The sequence below is a fragment of the Fulmarus glacialis genome, unplaced genomic scaffold, assembly GCF_000690835.1.
Source record: "Fulmarus glacialis isolate BGI_N327 unplaced genomic scaffold, ASM69083v1 scaffold1057, whole genome shotgun sequence".
Taxonomy (NCBI): Eukaryota; Metazoa; Chordata; class Aves; order Procellariiformes; family Procellariidae; genus Fulmarus; species Fulmarus glacialis.
Genome location: NW_009224863.1, coordinates 25,856 through 51,384, shown reverse-complemented (window position 1 = coordinate 51,384; position 25,529 = coordinate 25,856). Strand labels below are relative to the sequence as shown.

General features: G+C 36.3%; 1 protein-coding gene across 1 annotated transcript in view; it reads left to right on the top strand.

The window, feature by feature from the left end:
• JAKMIP1 (janus kinase and microtubule interacting protein 1) overlaps positions 1-25,529 on the top strand; it is a gene marked incomplete at both ends in the record, with an annotated part of 57,561 nt that overhangs the window by 12,835 nt on the left and 19,197 nt on the right. Inside the window, 8 exons of the mRNA XM_009582271.1 lie at positions 1,303-1,512; positions 2,207-2,326; positions 4,713-4,859; positions 5,463-5,603; positions 8,791-8,850; positions 17,493-17,621; positions 18,905-19,033; positions 23,430-23,513. Coding sequence (XP_009580566.1) covers positions 1,303-1,512; positions 2,207-2,326; positions 4,713-4,859; positions 5,463-5,603; positions 8,791-8,850; positions 17,493-17,621; positions 18,905-19,033; positions 23,430-23,513 — 1,020 coding nt within the window. The remainder of the gene's footprint in view (positions 1-1,302; positions 1,513-2,206; positions 2,327-4,712; positions 4,860-5,462; positions 5,604-8,790; positions 8,851-17,492; positions 17,622-18,904; positions 19,034-23,429; positions 23,514-25,529) is intronic.

Genomic DNA, 25,529 nt, shown 5'->3' with positions numbered 1-25,529 from the left:
CTTGACTTGGTTCAACCAGGCCATCTCCTGCCACTCAGGTTCTGTACACAAACTAATTTCACATGCTTTGTAGACTGTGAAAGGAGTAAGGCAAGAATCCCGAAGAAGCAAATTGTATCTGATCATGTAATCTGATTGTGTTAATCCTGTACATCACTCAGACTTAACTATAAGTTACTTCCAACATTTCCTTTTTTTTCTTTTTTTTTGGTGTAACTTGACATAAAGGACTTCTATGGATGTAAGGCTATAATAACAAATATATGATCTAACAAGTTCATTATTTTTTTTTGTTTTTTAAAGTAAGACTATAGTAGTCTTATTTCCAAAATTCCATGGGTTTATGTTGGCCGAGAAAACAATTTCGTAAACTGAAGGAGATACAGCACAGTTCCAATAAATATATTGTTAATGGTTAACGTTCTTGTTAAGAAATCTGTTTCTATAGTAACTGCTGCAGATTGTCACTTCCTCTAGCATTTGGAATAGTACCAAAGTGAATTTAACACGATGCTGCGAGGGACAAATCCTGTGAGAGCTGCAATAGATCACTGCTAGCAGTATGCTTTATTTGGTATCGAGATGTATGAACAACACAGTTCAGTAACCATAGATGGTGTTTAAGAACTGATTCTTCCTACCCTTTATTTTAATGCTCTGTGTGCATTTGCTTTTTCTCCTTCTATACAAAGACTAGTCCTCATTTGAATCTTATAGCAAGGGCACATAAAATACATAGGTATGCTTAAGATTTTAAGTTTAAATGTGTGTGCGTGTATATGCTACTAATTTTTAAATGTCTGTGAAGAGATTCACCACGTGTGATTTTCACTAATAAAGAGGGAGTCAACATGGGGCAAATGCGTATGGCTCAAGCTTTAAAACGAAGCCCAGGTGAGTTTTAAAGGGTATGTTTGTCTTGTCTTGTACTAGCCCTGTGTTTCTTCTCTGAAGCGTAGTGAAGGGAGATTTTTCTTCTGCTTATCGAAGTGCGTATCCTCAGATGAAGTGGATGATTTCAGTGGCTATGTATTCTGTGTCAGTGCACGTTTGTATCTCTTTTTGTTTGTCTTTTGAGTTGAGACTGCACTGAGCAAACTCGTGATCAGGTGGAGGCTGGAACTTTTTTAAGGAGGGGGAAAAGGCTTCAGAGGAGATACATCTTCTTTTTAGCAACCACAGTTTGGGTGCTGGTGTAATTCTGAGAGAAACAGAACTTTGTTTTTGCAAGTTTGTGGATATGCATGCAGTGAACACTTGGAGATGTTACAGAAACTTCCTTCTTGCTTTATTTCTTTCCAGATGGATGAGATAAAAGGCAAAGACAGAGTGATTCTGGCTCTGGAGAAAGACCTCGGTGTCCAGGCAGGCCATACACAGAAACTGCTCCTTCAGAAAGAAGCTTTGGATGAACAGCTTGTCCAAGTGAAGGAGGCAGAACGATACCACAGTAGTCCTAAGAGAGAGCTTCCTGCAGGAGTGGGGGATATCACTGAAATGATGGGAAGCCCGGTAAGAAAATTGTGTTTTCTTCAAATGTTCAACACAGGATAGTTGCTGCCTGGGTGTTCACATTGGTTTTGTGGTTACTTTTAAAATACTAGAAGGACTAATTCATGGTAAATGGCCCTGCACTGCACTGTGCTGTTTCACTGCTGATTTAGAAACTCCTTGGATCTCTCGAATTTCAAAGAATGTTGAAAAATATGTGGATATAGAATTTTTAGAATTTACATTGTGAACTTCAGCTGTGAACCCCATTATTTTCTTAGCTATTTATTTCATAACTTTAGGAATTATTTTAACCAATGGCAAATAGATACTATACTTTTCAAAAACTGTACCATGTGATTTTAATCTGTGTCCTATGCACTAGGTTTTTTTACTTTTAGCTGATAGTAAGAAATCTGGTGAGAAATAATCAATAATAGGTGAAATATTATTTATCTAGCTTTTTTTTTTAAATTGTTAAACCTTTACACACATTTCACAAGTAGACACTTTTCATGTAATATATCATGTAGCATTTTCACAGGATGTTATTGTTCAGTGTTTCAGTTAATTAAAATCAGTTTTCCAGACATTGGTGTAAAGAGTTTATTTTAAATTTACACAATCCACTTGCTAAACCATGATATTAAGTTTATGGATAGTAAAATATTTTTTAAAAAGTAATTTTATATATCTATATGTTTTTGATGTAAAGGAGCAGCATTTGGATGAACGAGATGTGCGGAGATTTCAGTTAAAAATTGCTGAACTGAATGCTGTAATAAGGAAGCTGGAAGACAGAAATACTCTCTTAGCAGATGAAAGAAATGAACTGGTAAATTAATTAGTAATAACACAGATGGTGACTGGGAGGGCATCTTTATGGTAAAAGATTTAATGTTGGAAAGTCAGTATTATAAATAATTTACAAATCAGTCCTGGTTGGCCTTAATCAATTGTATCTAAATATAACTGAGATTTCTATAGAAATTCACTTTGTGACCATAAAAGACGTGGATGGAATCTCTCTTGTTCCAGAAAAATAAAACTTTATAAATTTATTTTGGGGTCATCGTAATCAAATTGACTGGTAGCTTGCCTGTGGCACTGTGTAATGATGTTGTGTAAAACATGCATAATCTATGCACTTAAATTACTGTATTAATCTTTTTGGAAATTGACATTGGTTTTGTGACATGCTTATGCTAGCTAGGAGTTAAAAAAGCTTTTTTGTGCTGGAGATGAAAAATCTGCCATTTCTCAAGGGAAATCTCTTAAGTCGCTGAAATTATCCTAGGAGAGTGATAGTAACTTACAAAAGAAAGGATATGACAAGAATTTTAAGAATGAATTTTATTAGCCTGCATCACTACTTAATTGCTTGTACTGAGGTTAATGGTAAAACTCCCATTGACTGCAATGGGAGGTCAGTTTTAACAACAGGAATTTTTACACATGTCCTCTTATAATAGCCTAATTCTAGTGGCAGGAGAAAAGATTTTTTCATTCTAATCAGATGGAATTTTTCCCTCATGCAACCTATGTATTTGATTCTAAAATAATGCTATTATGTATGGTGAGGGCAGAAGGGGAGGGCACTCTCGCCACGTGTCAGTCGTATAGATGAGTGAAGCATTGACACGGTCTTCCTTGCTTTGTCAGACTTAGCTCTTCATGTTGACGTATGAAGGCTTTGCTTTATGATAAAAGGACTTTATTTAGTTATGACGTCTCAATGATTATCAGAAGAGCTAATTTTTGAAATTTCCTTCTCCAACACAGAATCATAGAATCATAGAATCATTAAGGTTGGAAAAGACCTCTAAGATCATCAAGTCCAACCGTTAACCCAACACCACCATGCCACATCTTGGCTGACTCTAGATTAGTGAAGTCAGTTGAACAATGCTAGACTCAAATTGGATGAATTGAGAACATAATCGTTTTTTTCTTTAAACTTTTCCTCCTTAAATAGCTGTATAGTCTAAACTGCTCTTTCATATGGCAAAAATTGATTCCTCATTAACAATTTAAGTGTCTTGGGGTAAGAAGAACATGCGTTTTAGCCTGGGTACAGTTCCTGGGTACGTTTTTCCTACTTTGTCCAGATGCTGAGTGTTTGTTGTTTTGGTTTTTTGTTTCCCCACTTTTACTGCTGCAGTTGCTTTTTCTGCTCTATGCTCCCAAGAACATCTTGCCTTTTTTCAAGATTGCATTATATAAAGCCAAGATAATTCAGCCTCCTAATCCTTTCTGTGGACATAAGTCATTCAAAACATCCCTGAAGAATGCTAAAGTACTGCAACATCTATCCTTTAGGGTCCCTCTAAATAGAGGGCATGTATGACTCGGTCAAATACTCTTCTTGGTGCTTGACCTAGAGGCATAAGAAGTATATTTTGGAAAAGATATGGAGAAGGTTTTGTCATATTATGAGACAATATTACATAAAACCAGTAATATCAGTAAGCTCATATGATTAAGCACTGTGAAAAAGTATTTTTCTTCTGAGAATGAAACAGAAAACCAAATACTCAGTGAAGTTATCTCAGGAGAAAGATCTTTTTCTCATTTCCAGTTAAAACTCAGTAAATTGAAAAATCTTTTGATTGGAAAAAATAGATTTTTTTTTTTTACAAACAAAACAGCTCAAGGATTAATGAAATAAAAAGTGAAATATTGAATACACACATGCAAGAAAGGGCAGTAATTAGCTTCACATAATTGTCTAACATCATAAAACCACAGGAACAAAATTGAGCAGCTTGAAAATGTCAGCAGAATGCTGTGCCCTCTGGCTGACTTCCTCATTGCTCTAATTACACATTAGGTATAGGGTTTTTAAAGTAGAGGAGGAAGAGTTTACTCCTACTAAGGGATAGTGAAAACGACTACCCTAGAGACCTAGTTGTTCACAAGAAGCTTATATACAACGAGATTAGTTTATCAAGAAATCAATTTTATGGAGCATTGTAAGTGATTTCCAAGAGCAAAATCTAGTGACGAGATCTAGTGTTTTTGTAGACTGTACAAAAATGCTATTTCTTATTTGTTTGGACTCCTGTAGTTCTTAGTTCAACAGTAGTCTATATCAGATGCCACTTAACAAAAGAATTAAACTTTCTGAATGAAGAAAGAAGGCAAGTGAAAACACACATATTTCTTCTTTCCTACAAGTATAAACTAAAGCACAGCTAACTTAGTTCCTTTGCCATTTGCAGCTGAAACGTTCTCGGGAGACAGAAAGTCAGCTGAAGCCTTTGGTAGAAAAAAATAAGAGGATGAGCAAAAAAAATGATGATATGTTGCAATGTATCCAGAGAATGGAAGAGAAAATAAAAAATCTATCAAGGGAAAATGTAGAATTGGTAAGTAATCATCTCTGACATCATGTTATTAGAACATATTGCACACAGTTACTTTTGAGGTGGAAGTGCTTGTAAGGCTTCTACTCTAATACAGGCATTTCAGAGTCTTAAATTCAGCCAATGCAACTGAATATTCATACTCTAAATTCAGAGTGGCATGTGCTTTGTGTTGTATCAATTCACGCTGATTAAGGGAAATGATAGACAAAATGTGTTTGGAGGCTATAAAAATGTATGACTAAAAATCAGCTTTAATAAATGCTGCTTTCATGATTAGAAGTCAGAACTGAATTTCAGTGCATGTGCCAAGGGCTCTACTACGTTAGATCATTGAGTTCACTTGTCTGCTAATTTTGTCCCAGACTATGTTCTTTGATTCTGTTCTAAAATATCTTACGTGAGATATTAACGCTGAGGCATACAGAAAGCGTAATTTTTTTTCTGTTGAAAAAGGCCTTATGTTGTAGTGGAGTATGCACTGGTGAGTCCAAAGATTTCTTGATTACTACATCAACACATGAGACTTTTCCTCCTGTTACAGCAAAACACTTTAAAACGTTCTTTATGTTTACTTTTTTTTCAATTTTATTTTAATTCTTGTAGAAAGAGAAGTTATCTGCACAACCAGCACTGAAGAGGCACACGTCTTTGAATGATCTCAGCAGCACGCGGGAGGAACAAGAAATTGAATTCCTTAGACTGCAAGTCAAAGAACAGCAGCATGTTATTGATGATCTCACAGTGGTAATGCTTATGACTGGTATACATACATGCATGCACACACGTCTATAGGCAAGCTAAGGATTTGAGAGCAATATTTTAACTCCAGTTGTAGTAGTGATACAGAAATAGCTTTTTTGGCATTGAAGGGTTCCTGTTATTTCTCAGGTAGTGAACGAATTTGGAATGTGTATGAATCTCTGTATTATAAAAAATTTACCTACTATGAGCTGCTTGTGAAAAGAAATGCATCAGTCCATCCACCTTACTTACAAAATTGGCTGTCAACAACTGAGGAACTTGAGGAAAGGACGCATTCCAAAACGTAATGGCTGAAACGCGTTGGATGTAGACCCTGGTGCAAACCCAAACGCTCCCCTGATCTAGAAGTTCTCCTAAAAGAAAGGAACATGCAGGATGGCATTAATTTCACTTAACTAAGCATCTCTAACTGAGCTGGCCACGCTAACTGTCTTTATAACAAATGGAGAGAAATATGCACAGTTCATCTAACCAAAGGTAGCAGCATAGTTTAAGATTAGAATTGCACAGCTGCTGCTCTCTGTCTGTGGGGACTACTTAAGATGATGCTCATAGATGTTTGCATTGTTTGATCAGGACTCTTTTGCGTTATGTTAGAGGTGTCTAGTGCTATTTAGTGCAACTTATGATACACCCTTCTGGTGCTGGCAGAAATGACATCTCATCTCTGAGAGATCCCTGCCCTTCTGGAGCAGCATTTGGAACTCAGGCAGACTCGGAGCATCTCAAATGGCACTACTGACTGCTACAAAATGATAAATTGAATTTAAGATCATTCTGTCTAAATAGAAAATTAAACAATTGGATACAACATTGAAAGTAAAAATAGAAGATCCAAAAAGATAAAACAACAAGATGTGTTATTGCTCTTTCTGGAACATTGTCTCTATTCCTGGCAGTTCTTCCAAAATTTTGACCCAGGAATTCTCTCTGTAATCATTGCCAAAGATTGATGTCTGCGTGCATTCTCCAATGTCACAGTGTTACAAGCAGTAGGATGTTACTCAGACATTATGACGTAGGGTCTGAATCACAGGGCAATGCTTCTTTATCTTCCAAATACAACTGTACAGACAGGATCTATGACATGATATTAAATTCCCAGTATATGGCAGATATAACCTCACATATTTCAGTGTAAAGTGGATATGAAAGGACTGTCTTTTTACTGTCTCAGCCAGTAACCTGAGGAATTATATTGTATCCTGACCTTGGTCAAATAGTATTAACTCGTGTTTAGTGTGAAAGTAAAATAAATAAATATTTTAAAATACGGTTTCATTTTGGCTTTGTTTCCTATTTACAGATACTTTTTCACTCACAGAAATAAGTTAAATTGTTAAATAAGATACTGCTTTGGTTGGCAGTACAAACTAATTGATGCTTCGCCTTCAATATGAATGCAGTGGAATTCTGCACTTCCATTATGCTTTTTAGCTATCTTTTCTGGCTCAAACCACACCTCTACAGAATACAAATGTATATCATAATTATCAAGAATGACCCCCATGTCACATACCTGATTAATACAAAAGTCATCAGCTTATCTCCAGCTGAGACCAATATGATACACAGAAATAAGAACAGTAGTCTTATGCAAAAGGGTAGTCTGAATTGATTAAGACTGTTGTTTGTGAGGGTATCTTTGATGCTGTTGAAGCCATATCAACTTGAGTTCTCCCACAGCAGTGGTGTTCTGGTCAGTTCTTAAAAGGAAAACTGTCAAGATAAGCTCAGATGATTGCAAAAGATGCTAGTAATTCAGCAAGTGGTGTTTTTTAATTGGCATTATTATTGTTCTGGTAGCTTGATGTATTACTGAGACAGTAAATTAAGCAGTCTTCTTACAAGATTAAAAAGAGGAAGGAGTGGGGGATTTTTCTGCACTGAAGTGACAGGAAAGTCCAACTGTTTTGACACTTGGGCTGCTTGGGTTGCAGGAGACCCAGGTTAAAGCAGGGACTGTGCCTTAACCGGGTACCTGAGGAGGGAGCATTTTTCTCCAACACTGTAAAATTCAACTGTATGGTTTCAGCTTTAGCTTAATATATTATATTATATTGTTCTGCAGCTTGAAATACCTGCTCCATTCTACCTTGGCAGTCATTACTTTTCCTTATTATGAAAACCACATGTATTAAAGGTGCTATATAAGTTGTTGTGCTTTTCTGGATTATTTTGTATTTTCCAAAACATCATTCCTGGAACAATGTGCTGATAAAGATGAATTATTTTATTGTGTTTACCTCTGGGAGCTTCCTATTTGTCCAGTTTCTGAACTGAATGTAAAGCAAATAACTCTGAATAGAATAATACCATGCAGTGAGCAATAACTGCTAGAGAAGCACTTGGAACTGCTATCATTCTTTTAAAAATAGAGGTGCTGCAAACAAAGATGCAGAGCTAAGGAAAGAATCAGGAAAAAGGCAAGGAGAAGATCACCTGCCTCCTGTGTTGGGTTTTTTTTTGCTTGCTCCTTTGCATTTTTTACCTTCTCTTCCTCCTCTTTTCCTTTGGAACTCAAGGCAGTATTCTTGGGCTTAAGTGTTCATAAACCCTGCATTTTTCCAGTTATAACCTCCTCCTGTTACGATATAGTCAATTGTGATCTTGTTCCAAAGCCACGGTAGAAAAAAAGACACCGACTAAGTTGACGCAGACTGAGAGTGCCTTTGGATTTGAGACTTTTGCCCTGCAAGGATAAGTCACATGTAACACTGTATCTGCATATGCATGCTGGTATATCAGAGTGTGCCTGATATAGTGACTTGTAATTACTAAGGCTGGACTCATTTTTGGCTACCGACCTGCTTCTTCAGGATGGTTGAACACTGGAGTGAGAATGTGAATTCTGTTTCCATAGTGAGCTTCTTGGTAAAAGAGTCAAAAGAACTGTCAGAAATCTGTGCCCAGTACCTAACAAAGCCTTTTCTTGCCAACTTCCCATCAAGTGTGTAAAGTATATGGCTGAAGATTTGTTTGCTAAAGGGATAAAGCTGCAGTACAGCGTGGTGTTATATCAACATGGCGTTATTCAAAAGGATAAAGACATTGTCTTTGTGTTAGCTTTACCGTAGGCTTTAAGAAAATTTTAATGATACTTCTTTGTGTTAGACATACCTAAATGTTTTAAAAGAAACCCATACCAAAATGTTCTCTTTCCTTCTAGGAAAGGGAACGGTTATTACGGTCTAAAAAACAGAAGAGGAAAAGCCTGAAACCTCCAAAGGTGAGCAAACCTTCAGTTTCCATGCATTTCTGTTACTGTGAACAGTGCTTGTTTCAAATATTGCCTGAAATTAGAGCTCTGCTTAAATTAACGGTAAAATTTCATATAATTTTCCTGTTTTTTCTAATGAGTGCTTATTCACTTTTTCTTAGGATAAATCAGGAGCTGCAAGTTTTGTACTGCACACAAATGTTGTTGTTTTGGGTTTGGTTTTAAATAAACAATATCATTACACTTTTAGCCATTGTGACCTAAATATTCAAGTGGCTTGAGGCCTAAATGACATAGTGACTCAAAACAACTACCATTTCAAAGGATAAATACTCAGTCCTTTTCAAAGAAAATACACCCTTTAAACTACTCGTACCAAGTTACTGCTTAATCACAATTGAAAACTTTAACTCATGCTAGGGATGTTATTGAAATGATATTTCTGTATGTGATATATGAATAGTAAAAAGATTCCAACTGTTTTTCTCTAGTAACTATTTTACTCTAGAATGCAAAGTACGAGAGAAAAATTTAGATTGTAGAAACAGAAAAGTTTTGCTTCAGAGTGTACCTTTGGTCTTTATTGTAACATGTGCTTAAAGTAATTAATTTTGCTGAATAATGCTTTTTTGTGAAGTTGAACATTAGCAGCCTGGAGCGTGTGAGGGGAGGAGGATGGGGCGAGAGGGAGAAAATGGAAGTGAAGAGTGGAGAGATGATTATCATCTGTATGGTAGCTTAAGATACATTCTGTCATAAATGGGTGCTTCTTGTCACTGTGTTCTGCGCGGTATATTCCTGGTGACCTCCAGGTGGTGCTTTTTTACTGTTCTGCATTCTGTAATACCTGTATTCTGAAAGATTTATCCTTTGGGATTCTCTGCTTCAGCAGTAATTTCTTCAAATTATGCTTCGAATAATGACGTGTCTTTTACATATGGAAGGAGGAAAAATTCAGAAGTAACAATAAATCTTGCATACATTTTTCTATTATATAATGGAAGGCTGATAGACGCCAAATATATATTTACAGTAACCCTGAACCATTCTTTCTTGGCGTAGTGTACCTGGAAGTTTGTGTGTTGAGAGCAAGTTTAAAAACATGACATAAAATTAAATATATATATATATGTGTGTGTGTGTAACTACTAATGTAGTTTTTATAGTCCTGTCTAATTACTAGCCCTTAACCAATTTGAAATTAATTGTGTAAGATCTTTTGCTAAATTGTATACTTGCTAATGAAACGAAACCAATTAATTTAATTTTTTAGGAGTTGATAACTTCTGATGCTAATTTCTATAGGCTGAAAACTTCCATAATTATTTATGTGTGTCATAAAAAAGTTCTGTGTTAATAGAACTTCAGCTGACCTAGACTCCATACCCTTTCCTTTGACCTATTTTCTCTTGAGCGAGCTGCTGCTTTTGTGGTATCTTCTTCTTCTTCTTTTCCTTATTGACCAAAGCAAGAGTTAAACAACATGAGGGTTGGAGAAAATGTGCATGATACCATTAAAAAATTTGTGGCAGCGCTATTCTTCATGTGGTAAGAGTGCTATAATTGGTGGACTTCTGCAGAGATTACTGCAACAATTGTGTAGATATGAGCAGCAGAGTTAGTAGGGGTTTGCTTCTTATGTATATGATAGATACACCAGAAAGAACAAATTAATCAGTAGCAGACGTAACTCCCACTAGTTATTCCATCCACCGTCCGTTAGCTCTTTGGTGCCCATATGAAACTGGCCATTTGAAATTTTATTTGATGCTATCTCATCAAAGAAAAAGCAGGACTATAAAACAAAAACAAGTGAAAAAGAGAGAGAAAGTTGTGAGAGAAGAGTGAATGGGATTATATATACTATACTAGTTACACTATATATACTATACTAGTTATTATATAACTATATATATATAGTTTCTAAATGAGCTTATTCCTTGAGGGAGGAAAGAAGTCATCAATAATATATTTATTAGTGTCCTATTATCTGCCATCGAATAAACCTGTAGGCTATTCATATGTACATGCAGTGTTGACCTGGAGTTTAAACACTGTTGATGTTAGCTTCTAAAAATCCAGTCCTGGCATACAGACTGTTTTTCTTCCAGGTCACCTGTGTGGTCCTGTGAGGATCAAAATCCTCAAAGGAAGCTGTGTTTCCCAGAGTTTTCCAGCAGTTTTGTATTTAACCAGTCTATGTAGAATGGGCTGCTTACCCAGGTGAGCTGCTGGGATTGTATCATCTTCATCCTCTCTTTTTTTTTAAAGCCTATCTCAGGAATCAGATGGAAACAGTAGAATTCATCTAACCAAGCATTGCAAATGCTTGGTTAGGTGTCATTAACGGAGGTGAGATATAGACATCTCACGCTGGACAGAGTGGCAACATTGAGTGGTGATTGTTCTCCTCTGGAAGTAGATCTCTAAATAGGCCGTATGATTTTTGTCCTAAAATTGCCTATTTCTCTCCATGGACTATAAAGGCAGTCTAAGAGGAGTTGCTTTATATATAGACATGTACAATGCAAGTGTATTTCTGTCTATGATCTGTGCAAGATTTTTATATCATACAGATGATAACCTATATATAATAGTAGAAGAAATTATGGGTATATGTGTCCTAACCAACCACTCAGAAGGAGAAATTACTGACATAAATCTTTGGCTTTGCTTTTCTAAGATTTGTTAAATTAGCATTAACACAGTGAGTTATCAAGTTTGGCTGTTGGAGCTGTATCTGTTTCCAGCTGTGTCCCACTTCCCTTGACAAAATGAAAAAGGAAATAACTGGTGAGAATTAGGTTTCATGAATGTGGTCAGATAAGCTCAGACTAGAAGGTACAGAAAGGTTCCATTTTGTTCTAATAAACAGGAACTTGGTGCATAGGATGAAGACTTAAACTCATGTACTGTTGCAGCTTCTCCTAAATGGGTACTTTTACAGTCCAGCTTCCTTAATTGTCGAGGTACTCTGACTGGACAGTGTCTGTGTTTGTTTTCTAATATGAGTATTTTCCTGACAGTGATTCCTGTTAGCTGGAACAGAGTCCATGGCATGCCTTTCTCCATCTTTAAGACAGCTTGTGTGAATGATCTGTCAGGCTAGTCCAGTAGCCTTTATAGCCCAACTGAGTCTAAATAACATCCGTTCACTGAGAAGCTTTGGAAAATACCAAGGATTTTTTTTTTTCCCCGCAATTAGATGTCTATGTTATTTCTGGAGCTCTGTAGGTGCACTAGGTTACTGTTGCTAGTGTAGCTTTGACTGAGCACTCTTTTAATTACCAAGGGGAATAGGAGTCCAAAGAGCAGCGCTGGCAACCGGCTTGGGTTCCCCGAGGAAAAGAGCAGCGTAGTGGGATGGGGCTTTATAACCTCTGTGGCTGCAAGGTGTTTAGAGGAGTAAGATAATGATTCTGTATAGTCAGGTACTGTAGGATAGTTTTCTCTGAAGTGAAGCAGCCTAATAGAGGCTGCTTTTGTGTTTTTTTGTGGGTTTTTTTGTTGTTGTTGTTGTTGTTGGGTTTTTTTGGTTGTTTTTTTTTTTTTTTACGTTAAGGTGCCATTAAACGTAACGTGCCAGGAAAAAGATGTACCAGAGGTGAATCTTCTTTTGCTGTTTAAAGCATGCCTTTTTCCAGGTGTGTTTTTCTTTTTTTTTTTTTTTTTCCTCCCAATTTTGGTAGTGAAATAACCAAGAAACTCCAGAAACAGTATTTTTGGGGTTTTGTTTATTTTTGAAATGAAGAATGGAATTACAGTGATTCCATGATTGATGGAGTCATGCATTTGAAAATAAGGCATAATTGCCTGGTTTGTTTGGAAACTGCAGAACTCTATGGATTTGTTTCTTTATTTAAACTTTAATAAATAAACTGTATTCGTGATAGTGGGAAGCCTCCACACTGGTGTGATGGAGTTTATATTTCTTGTTTTATATTTTTCTTTTTTTATCTGCCTCTGTGCTTTGGTGTGCTTGTATTTTTCTGGCTGCCAAGAAATGACATATAAGCATGAAGGTAAGAATTTACTGATAAGCTCATCTGATTGCATTACAAGGAAATTAATCTTGGATCATTTTCATCATGTTAGATTAAGTACTTGAAACGGAGATATTTAAATGTAAAGTGAAACTACTTTAGCAACAGATAAATCAGATTATTTATATGTAATCGAAACCATTAAAAGTATGAGGGTATATTGAAATTTGCATATAATATAGTCTACATGTCACTATTGATTTATAACATTCTAAACTTCGGTGTTTACTGAGCACCATACTTCAGTAGAAGCATAAAGACCTAATGCATAATTTTACTTTAAAATTAGTGAAAACATTGATATAAATCTACATGAAAAATACTTGCTGTTAAATGCATGGCAGTAGTCAATGGAAATTAGAATTTAAGTCAGAATTTTTCAGCAATTTACATGACTATTTTCTCAGTTATGAAGGTATGATTTAGAAGTAACAACTGTACAAATCAATCTAAAAGAATCTTTAAGTTGTTAATTGAGAATGTTCCCATTTTTAAGAAAAGTTTGAATGAAACTTGAATGAAAATAGTGTATAGTTACAAAAATCCAGTGAGTATTGTACATGTTTATATATACTTTTCAAAAACCATTGTGATTCAGCTTTTGAGCTATATATGGAATCTCCCTTGGAGTTAGTGTATTTATTTATGCCTTATCATTTATTACAGTGTTTATCAACTTTGTATGAATCAGATGTCTTTTTTTCTGTTTTTTTTTCTCTCTACAGCTGTTCCCTTGCCAGTTAATTTGTTCTGGTTTTGCTGTGAATCACTTCTTGTAGCTAGTTGCTTCAGATACTAGATGATCAACAATAAAACCAGCTATTTTGTAATTATGTCATGAAGGAATTCATACATGTGCAACTAATATACAATGGTTAAATGCCTTATCTCTATTTCTATGGAAAGTATCTGCTCCACAAAATCATAAATGTACAGCTTCTCTAAAGAGGCAGGAGTCATTAAAAGCACATAAGTGGTTCACTCATAACTCGAAATATTATAGGTAGTCTGTATAGCATTTAACAGTTTTTGACTTTTACCTCTCCTTGAAGTGTTGGGGTTTTTTAGTGTGATGGGAAATACTAATTTTCTTGCATAATTCCCTCCCATCTAATAATCAAGTGATTTATTTATTAATATATGCAAATTATTTCCCCCTACTTTTGCTACTAGTGAAATGTTTAAATGCAGCTAGTATCTTTTGTCAAAATAATGGCATTGCTATAAGTATCTTCTCAAACCTATATACATTTATGTAAAATCAAACCCGCTGTTGTTTTACTATTGTTTTTTCACTCCTTGTAACAGCGTGAGTGGGTGTGTGCATGCAGGGTTAAAGGAAGATGCATACTTAAGCTGAGTTATCTACAAAAGTGGCTGTAGTTTGAAGTATATCAAAAAGCCCTGTAGGTATGATAAGTCTTATTGTCACTTTTAAGTAAGCTGCTGCTGATCTTCATGGTACTGTGTTCTCTGTGCCATATATATAAAAATAAATTGGAGTTTTGTTCTCCATCTTTTAGAAGTCCCTTCTACCAGCCTTTTCAAAGTCAAGACTTGACTCTTATTTATTTTGTCAGCCCTCAAGCCTATACTTTATTGCAGGTTTTGGTTGAGCTTTGCTCAAGTGCTCAATGATGGTCATTTTTGAGGCCAAGCAACCTTGAAGCAGAAGGCATGAGCAGGGTCAGCTGTTCTTCAGTCCTCTGAGTTGCTTGTCCGTGGTTAGGTTCCTCCAAAGCACAGGCTAGTTGTTCTGAACCCCATCCACGGACAAGCTGGTACGGGCAGAAGAGCAGGGTATGAAAGTATTGGCATAAGAGTCTGCATGTAGCTTTGTTCTGGGTTTACTCTGAGCGCCTTTGAGTAAAAAGTATCTGCACTGCAAAATGAGGATGAGGTTTTCATGAAAGTTTCTTGGGTTTTGTTTACCTGCCATCATCTTCTTTACCTCCATATAATCTACCTTCATCTTTGTGAAACTGTATCTGCTCATTGGTTTGGAGTCAGAAAGTTCCTCCTGATGAGTTGACCTGGCAATCCAAACTGTAAATTTGTCTTCCTTACAACTTGAAGGTAGCACCATTTCTTTAGCCCTCTTTACAACTCCCAATATTTACTTGTAGCATTACTGTTAGATGATTGTAAGCTGCAACCAGTATTCAGCAGAAATGCTGGATGGGCTGTCTCCCAGGACTAATTACACCTCAATTTTTGTGATAAACCTGTGTACTTATGAGAAAGGAGTCTGAAATGTTTGTAATTCCAGTGTGAGAGAACACATTAGCTTTCTGGATAAGTCTTTATATTTCTAGAATAGAGCTTAAACCTGTTCCCCGTGTCCTTTGTTTTGTTAAGTAGGACAGAACGGTGAACAAACTGGTGTAGCATGTGAATGCTGGAGGAAAGGATTAAATTATCCCAGGAAAGTGTTTGTCTTAAGCATCTTAGACATAGTTCTGCCTGGTGAAAGGATCACAGTGCTTCCTAAACAACTGAGAGAAGAGTAATGTGTCTTTAGTACTGTGACTGCGATCCTTTTCTTTTCTTGTGAGTACACTAAATATGGTCTAGTAGCCTGCAAAAGGAAGGTTGTTTCTAAAGATTGTTCAGAAGCTCTTTGCCTTCTGTGCTGCATCATATTTATCTGTATGCATATGGATAAGCACAGTCTATTTGGAAAAGATGTGGCTTTTGAGGTTTGGGGTTTTTTTGAGTGCATATTATCCATTCAGAAGGAGATTTTAGTAGAAGCAGTTAATTTAAAAATGCAGTCTGAATGAAATTTTTAAGTTATTATTTGAAGGGCTTATCTTAAGTGAAGCAATTCAGAACAGGGCCTTGAAGCTGTCTTCGGTAGTTTGAGTGGGATTAGCTGTACTGTGAAACTATGATGGAGTTGATTAGCTTACGAGTGATGAGACTGTGACCTGGTGGACCATGGTAACCAGGGCTGCAGACTGTAAATGGAGTGCATGGTGTCATGCATGCAGGCACCAAGTCACACCTACGAGCTTGATTTTATGGTATGACTTAAATCAAGATAGAGTATTTTGGCTGTTGATGAGAGCTGTGCTGAGCCAAAAGAATATATTAAACATTATGGGGCTTTGTGAGAAAGTGAAGACGGTACTTTATAGACATACTGGAAGAATGTATAAAGTTAGGTAAGTCTAGAAGACTGCAGTGAAAGGTGAATATTTGGAATTCATCATGAGATAGGGCATTATAGATAAACTAAAACCTTTCAGTATCTTGAATGAAATTGACAACTCACAATTCCACTCACTTAGCCAGTTTGGCTTTGCTGAGATGTCTGATGTTCTGAGTTAATAACAACTGATAATTTTTTTCATCCTTTAGGCTTTTTTAATGAACAGGGCTATTATCTTCTCACATGCAACCTGTGGTTTATAGTTGTTGGGTTTTTTTAAAAAAAACCCAAACTGTGACATCAGGATCTGTGATTCAGCATCAAGCAGTGCCAAAAAACACAGAGATGCATAGACAGATTTTTCTTCATCTTCTTAGAGCCACCTCTCTCCATTAGTCTCCTTGTCTAGGATGCTTCATAACCTGACTCCATTTTTCCAGCAACACCCTTTTTTTTTTCTTAATTTTCCTGCTTCTCTGAATTTGTGTTGGGTTATTAAAACACTTGTATGGTGAAAAGTTAGGCTTTCTATTGATTAATAACCATTAACTTTTGTTATTGTTATTTTGGAAGGAAAAATATTTGAAAAACTTTTTCTAGTTAAATGTTTAAGCAATTTTTATTTTTTTTTGAACACCAGTATTTTCAATGCTGGAAATTTGCTGCTTTCTAAACATATGTTAGAAAACTGATGGAAAGGGGGCTCTTAAAATGGTGAATTATTGCAGTTGTGATGCTTTATATAAAACATTGCATTTTTCACAATGAGTATTGTACTATTCACTTCCATTGGGTACTCATTTTCTCTAGTTTTCCTGTTTACATTGTGTAAAATTTTTAAAATCTGCATTGAAATGCTAGTTTTCCCTAAGCACAGTTTTTTTGGTTAGTCATAGTATTGGAGCAAACTTTTGAAAAAATTGAGAATGATGGTATTGGAAAAATAAATGAAAAGCAACAATTTATAGTTTTAAGTAGGGTTTTACAAAATAGATATTATAAATTAATGTTTTTTTTTCTTTTTTTCTTTTTTAAAATTAGTATGAATGACAAAATTTGTTCCACATTGTTCTTCAGAATATGTTTTTTCCCTTTTGGTTCCACATCTTACGTGTTACGTCGTACTGGGTTACTTTCTTCTGAATAGATATTGCATTCCTCCACTGTGAATCTTGTAGGATCAGTATGATTTTGGTAGTTAGCTTTTATACTTTTGCTAAAGCATTATTCTATGGGCAATTACCCAGTGCTATGTGCAGTTCAGTTCTTGGAGGTTCTTATACAAATGGTGTTGAAGAGGTAGCTAATTTAATCAGAGAACAAGGGTTTACAAAGAAACCTCTTCTCTTCCTAAATACTAAAATAATGGTCAGAGAAGACCTTGGCAACTACTTACTGGGTCATTGGGGTTTTCCAACTGTTTTGTTAGTAACTAAGAAAAACTAACTTTTCAGAGGCATGTTGTGGAGACATTTTTTGGATTTGATGAAGAATCTCTTGATTCAGAAACATCATCTATAACTTCATATAACACAGATAAAACAGACAGGACACCAGCAACACCAGAAGAAGATTTGGAAGATGTAAGTAGTAGATGATTTATTCTTAAGTTCTATAAAAATTGACATGGAGTATAAATGCAAACTTTTTTTCAGCTATTCTGCCACAGGAACTATGAAAGACTTGGCAGAGAATTGCTTTGTTTTGTTTCATAGTCCAGTAACACATCCACAGTCATTGCAATAGAATTAATAAGATAATATTCTGCCTGACAGATTTGGCAGATATTGGGCTGAGAAATAAACTTGTTTTTCTCAAACCCTTTCTTATCAGTGAAAAGAAAATGAATAGGCACATTGCTTTGCCAGAAGTCAATAGTTACTAGACAATAGTTTGCCTTTCAACCTTATAATTTATTTGACTGTTTTGATACAACCAGGATTTTCTTCCTGTACTTACAATACTCAGAGAGGCTTTTGCAATTCATTAAGGCTTAAATGAGCTTAGGTAGTAAATACCCACTGACAAGTTTTGTCTCAGCTCTGTGATACACACTGCAGCTGCCCTACTTTAAAAGATTGCAGGGCTGAGGACAAAGTATGAATTAGATGCTCTTTTTCATCTTTCTTTCCTGTTCACTAACCTGTGCCTAATACTCCTTAGTCACAAGAAGCTTCATATTTTTCTAGGTTTAATGTCTAATAATACTGTAATCTCTTTTTTTTCTCGAGTTCCTGGAGCAAAAATTAATTAAAGGGAAGGACATTTCTTGCCCTCAGCATTAGAGGAAAGACCTTGAAAATGCTGACGTCAGTTGCTCAAAATTCAAAGAAAATTAAGACATTAAAAATACTTCATGTAAAAAAAAAAAAAAAATTTAAAAAACCATCTTATGGCTTTTGAAATATAACTTCTGTGTTAGTGTGCTTGTGCTAGTAAAACGCTTTACCCTGGCATTGTAGAGAATAAGAGTAAGGAGGAAGTGATGGACTGCATGACAAATAGAGCAAACTCCTTCTGAAGCCCCTGTGGCTCTGGAGTTGCTGAAGACAGTGGTGCATAGAACTGTTCCCTCTCATCTTTCCCCCGTCAGTTTCTTCCCATTTCTATACATTACTGCCTTATATAGTAACTTATACTGTCCTGAAATTGTAAGGTAGACACAGTTACTGATCTCTGCATTTTTGTATCATCCTCAAATCATCCTTCCTTCCATTTCCACTTGTTTTAGTTTTTTAAACCTTTACTAAACTTTGAGACTCAGTAAGAACTGTGTTGCTTGTTGTGTTTGTGAGTCTGTCTGTATAAACAAACCCATTATCATATATATTTATAGAAACCCACCTTTTTTTCCCTCTTCATTAAGAATACGCCTAAAGAAGAAGCTGAACTAAGGTTCTGCCAGCTAACAAGAGAGTATCAGGCTTTGCAAAGAGCATATGCATTGCTTCAAGAACAAGTTGGTGGAACCCTGGATGCAGAGAGAGAAGCAAGGGTAATTTTTTAACTGAAATTTCTTTTAACTCTGAAATCATTGAAAAAGCTGAAAAAACTTGCAATAGCAGGAGCTATCTTTGCAGGTCAGTGAAATGCAAAGCACAATGTTTTTGAGGATTAAAGGATATTTTCAGTTATGTGACAATTTAGATTCATCTGGTGCGATCAGAACAAAGATATCATTAAACTTTATTCTAGCATGCATAATATATTAACGTTTTCAGTAGTAAGACAGTGTTATTGAGAATGATATCCCAATTGAACCTGCAATTTGGATAGCAACGTGATGGATTTAAAATGAATCGGAGAATAGGTTGTTATAAGTACTTAGGTACTTTTATCATATGAGTATATTAAAAATCTGACCCAAATCTGACAAAGGAAGTTTTTCTTCAAGTGTTTTGTCAAATATATGAAATCATAATTTGTTTTTAAAAATCTCAGTTTGAGAGTATTCTTCCACTAAAAAGTACATAGCTAACTGTTCCTATTAGGTCAGCATGTGTGATTGTTTACTCTCTCTGAAATAAATGTTTTTTTATCCTCACAGCAATCTCTGTACTATAGGTATTTGAGGTGTGAGAGAGTATGTATTCTGTTTTCATTTATCCTTCTGCCACCACTGGATTTAGTGCAGAGATGAGGTCAGCAGAAGTCATGCTAACATCTTCCTTTCTGTTTTTTCCAAACTGGGGAGGAGAGAAATCACTTCATAATGAATTGGTGAGCTCTGACTCAGTCCCCAGACCTATTCACTGAATAGCAGTGGCATCAAAAAAGAGCTGAGTTAACTAGAGGCAAAATTTCTTCTACTTTATCCCAACACCTTGCAGATAGGGGCATGTCTAGAAATGTAGCATATTTACAAGTCACCCTCTACTTGAATGACTATTGTGATCAGTGACCAAAGAACATGTAACATCCGAATGGGCAAGCAATAGCCATAGGGCTGGAAACTTCATCATCTTCACCCCATGTCCTTCATTCTGCATCAAGTACAGCTTGAACCTGTAGATTACTGACTACTAAGAGAGTTGACTGATGTCATTGAGAGGCCACTCTCAATTATCTTTGAAGGGTCATGGCGATTGTGGGAGGTTCCTGAGGACTGTAAGAAAGCAAATGTCACTCTTGTCTTCAAGAAAGGCAAGAAGGAGGATCTGGGGAACTGAAGGCTGGTCGTTCTCACCTCAGTCCCTAGGAAAGGGATGGAGCAAATAATCATGGAAACTATTTCCAAATGTCTGAAGGACAAGAAGGTGACTCGATGTGATCAGCATGGACCTATGAAAGGAAAATCATGCTTAACCAGCTTGGTAGCGTTCTATGATGAGATGACTAGCTTGGCAGATATGTTGAGAGCAGTGAACTTTGTTTATCTTGACTGTAGTAAGTCTTTTGACACTCCCCCTCATAAGATTCTCATAGACAAACTGATGAAGTACAGAGTTAGACAGGTGGACAGTGAGGTGGACTGAAAATTGGCTGAAATGGCTTAAAGGGTTGTGATCAGTGGCAGAAAGTTCAGCTGGAAGTGTGTCACCAGTATCACTGCAGGGGTTGATACTGGGTCTAGTACTATTTAACCTCTTCCTTAATGACCGTGATGATTGAACAGAGTGCATCTGCAGCAAGTTTGCAGACGATACAAAATTGAGAGCAGTGGTTGACATGAGATGGTTGTGCTGCCATTCAGAGGGACCATTCGACTGCCTGAAGAAATGTGTAAAGAGGAATCTCATTAAATTCAACAAAGGGAAGGAAGAGTCCTGCATGTGGGGAAAAATAACTCCATGCACCAGTACAGACTTGGGGCTGGCTTGCTGGCAAGCAGTTTAAAGAATGTGGGGGTCCTGGTGGACACCAAGTTGAACATGAGCCAGCAATGTGCCCTTGCAGCAAAGAAGGCCAACAGCCTCCTGGGCTGCATTAGGAAGAAAGTCTCCAGCAGACCGATGGAGGTGATCCTTCCTCTCTACTCAGTATTGATGAGGCCACATCTGGAGTGCTGGGTCCATCTCTGGGCTCCCCCACTACAAGAAAAACATGGACATATGGGACAGAATCCAATGAAGGGCCACGAAGATGATTAAGGGTTTGGAGAACCTGGTAGGCAAGGAGAGGCTGAGCAAACTGGAACTGTTCAGCCTGGATGAGAAGGCTCAGGGGTATCTTATCAATTTGTGTAAGTACCTGATGGAGGGAGTAAAGAACAGGGAACCAGACTCTTCTGAGTGGGATCCAGTGAAAGGACAAGATGCAACAGGCACAAATTCAAATACAAGAAATACCATTTAAATGTAAGGAAGACCCTTCTTCCTCTAAGGGCAGTCAAACATTGGAACAGGTTTCCCAGAGAGGTCGTGGAGTCTTCATCCCTGGAGATATTCAGAACTCCACTGGACAAGGTCTTGAGCAACTTGCTCTAGCTGCCCCCGTGCTTTGAGCACAGGAGTTGTACAGGAGATCCCTTCCAACCTTAATGAGATTGTGATTTAAGCATTAAAAAAACCCCTAACCCACTTCTCCTCCCCCAAAAAACCCCCGAGTCACCAAAATGGAGAAATGTGTTAAATACTGTGAATTATTACATATTACTGCGTTGCTACATGTGGCCTTCATTGTATTGTGCCACTGCAACATGTTGCTAATAATGCAGAAAGACAAAGATTTTAATGTGGTTTAAAAATTACCGGTGGGGATGGACTCAATTTATCCCAAAGGTAGGAGCTGCCACTAGCTTAATGATTCCACTGCTTAGAACAATTAATAAAATATTCACAAAATTCTATATTGCTAGATTGCTGATGGTTATTAGGCATACATGTGCACTATTTCATCCATGTCATTTTCTCTGGCAAGCATTTTAAAATCCACTTACTGAATATTCTCAGGTGTAGAAACTGTATGCTTGTGGGAGCAGAATTTCTGTGTGTTAATAAGCAAAGCTTTCCAGATAAGACTTACAGAAGAATGCTTGACATTATCTGGAGTTATTTACAGCTAAAAATGTTTGTCTATTATTCCCAACCAGTATTTAGAAGATTCAGGGTTTACTTTAAAATGTGTCATGTTTTGTTGTGGGTTTTTTTTCCAAGGTTCTTTGAAGTGGCTCTCAACCAACCTGAACTTTTTTTTTTCCTGTGAAACACAGTTCTTATAATAGTAGAATTATTGCTTTATGGTTTTATTTGTTAGAGTTCTCAGCATCTTACAAAAGCCTAGTAACATTTGACACTCTCTTTTTAAGTAGGACACTTAGCCAAGGAAAGCATTAAGGACTTTGGAGAGCATTCTCAAGCTAGAGTTAGGGTGGGGAGCATAATTACATCTACTATTAAAGTACGATTTCAGAGGCACTCATGTATTTAACAGTTATGAAAGACTATTATATATTTCCTTTGGCTTCATGGGAAGGGAAACTCTGGTATGAATATTTTTGTAATAGCTTGTTTAAATTTTATTTTGCAGGCATTTGCAAACTGTCTCTTTAGTACACTTTGGAATTGTTGCTCTTTCTGGCATTTTGGTTTCTTTTGTCACATCCATGCAAATCAATCTTTTGAGTGAGTTAGAAGGTAGCTTTTTGCATGGTTGGTTTTGTAGGGCCCAGTGTTCTGGTGGGATGAACATTTCCTATTACTTTTAGATGAAGCTTAAAGTAAATAACAAGGACCCAAAGATGCAAAGATGCAGAACAAAATCCCTGTGGGAATTTTTGAACTGCTTGGGTGAAAGAGTACCTGAAGTAGGGTGGGAAAAGTACTTGCAGTAGCTCAAAGAGCCGCAGCAACTGAAGGTCTCCAGAGATATCCTTTGGCTTATATCCTTTTTGTTTAGTACCTTGTGTGATCCAGTCCCTTTTAGGACATTACTGGACTCAGGGAGTAATTCCTACTGTAGTGTAATAGTTAGTGTAATAATCATGTAGAATGAGGAAAACTGACTGGTGTATGCTGTTTATGGGATACATAAATTATTTTGGATCAATATATTTTATTTACCTAGAGGCCTTTTTCAGTGCTTATTGCAATTCCCTTTTTCTCTTGCCCCTTTTTTCCCAAATGCCTTGAATTACTAAAGCTTATGAATAGCTTCTTAGCGCTCTTTCAGTTCCTAACTTTTTTTTTCCTGGGAAGAGCTTTGTCACTAAATATGTGATGATAACATCTTTTTAGGCAAGGAAGGAAAAATGTTGTTAAACTGATGGCTTTAAATATTTTGTAACATAAACACAAAAGCAATTATTTTAATGAAAAGCATTAAAAGCTGACTGGACAGCCCATGAGAGGGTAGAAAGTATCTTTACTTTGATTCTATGTGTAATTAAATCTACTTGTCTACCTGGGTGTGCATGCATATACACACACTTTTTAATACTATTTTTTCCCCAGACTCGTGAACAACTGCAAACTGATCTTCTCAGGTGTCAGGCAAAAATTGAGGACCTGGAGAAAGCTCTAATCGAGAAAGGACAGGTAAAAGGCTCTCTTAATGTCCTCTACCACATCATTTTCTCCCTTGCATGCAGTGGTGCCCTTGCCATCTTCATTGCTTGCTGGTGTGTTAGTGTGACTGATGCAGCTTAATTGCTACTCCAGCAATAGATTACTTAAATAAAGGAAAGTGTTATATAGGCTAAGAAAATGCCATTCAGGATTCATTTTCTAACACATAATACACTAAAGCATAATATTGAAGTAACCGTGTGTACGTGCATTGTAAATTCTGTTCCCATTGTCATTTGGTGAAGGCTTTTCTCCTCTTTTCCATTTTGTTTATATTTGCTATAAATTCCAATAAAATAAATATTCTATATTTGTACTGGAGAATGTTTTTGGTGTGTAACATAGAAAAATTCAAAACCCAAATCACTTCCACACCTGCTTCAGCTAGAGAAATGAACCACTTAGTGTGTATGGTTACTGGAAACCGCTTGCGGTGTTACTTTCCTGGGCTTAAATAATTGGAGGACCCAACTGCTTTCAAATTCCCCTACCATCACACACAATAAAATTAGGCCTTATGCTTCAGTATATCTTGTAAATACTTGACGAAGATGTGGCTACTAATGCATACTTAATAATGTCTAGGATCTGGAGGCTGATTAAGAGTTATAAGAGTGCATTTAAAAGATGTTCAGTTGCATAACTGCTAGAACGCACTGAAAAAATTGGGGAGATGTTATTTTATGCTTTATTATTTGAAACAACAATTTTAAAATCGCAGGTAGCATATGGTAATAAAATAAGATATAGCTATCTATAGTATACATTTCAAAGACTAATGATCCTGTAGCAGTGAATACAAGCAACCTACGAATAATGCCAAGTTAATGATATTAGTATTTTTATGGTTTATTCTTTGTAAGAAAAAAATTTCTGTAAGATTCTGTATAAATACAAAGGTTTTGGGACTATATTCAAATTAAGGATAAAAATTGTTTATGCTAGCTTCCACACAAACTGCAATTTGCTTAGTAAATTCCATGTAAATAAAATATTACCAAAAATAGAGAACATGTTATCAGTCTAAACATGATGGCTCACTGAGCTTTTGGAAGAATATATGGAACTGAAGTCCTCTTGAGGATCTACTGCTGACATTTTAGTGTGGTGATGATAAAGGTGTTGTGGGCAAATTGCTGTGTAATTGAAAACATTAACAAAATAATTGACTATTACAGTGTGAAATGTAAGTACTGTGTATGTAAATAAGATAAGTGAACACGGATATCCATGTAAGAAATTACTTCTGTGATTTTGCTTCCAGAATGGTGTGTCAAAAAGGTATACCTGGAAATTAGAACTTAATTAGTTATTACTTTGTGAGAGTCATAACCACATTTTCAACCTTGTATCTCTTAGTAATCCTGGGAAGGCCAACAGGGACGTGACAAGGAGCAATATGATATTGTCTCTAGTGGGCTAGTTTGTACACTGAGCATTAGCTTTCCACAGAAGTGGTGACAGTGTCTTCCTGGGAGCTCTAGCACCTGCTCAGTTCTCCTGACCTGTTAGTATTTACATTCAACAAAATAAATGGTTGTGATGATAAACTGACTTCTTTGTGCACTATGTGATTTTTTTTTTTTTTTATTACTACTTTGTCATGTAGGTGCTCATGGTAGTGATGATGATATAATAATATTTGTGAAATGTTCATTCGGGTAACCAGTCCCTAAAGTGCTTTTCAGAAGGAAACAGTGAATCAAAAGATCCTGTTGCATTATCCCAGGAATTTTTAGTCTTACTTACAGTTTTAGGAAACAGAAGCAGCAAAGACCTTCACGATTTTCCTGAAGTCAAATTCAGAGCAAGAGATTAGAATCTTATTGTTAAAAAATTATTTGAAGCTTGGCTTATAACAATTTATGTGTAATTTCAAAGTAAGTGTCAATGGCTCTTGTTAATCTCTCATCAGCTAGAAGATGAATTCCCCTAGATGTAAAACAAGACTAATAATCCATTTTTGCAAGGTACATTGAGGTGCAT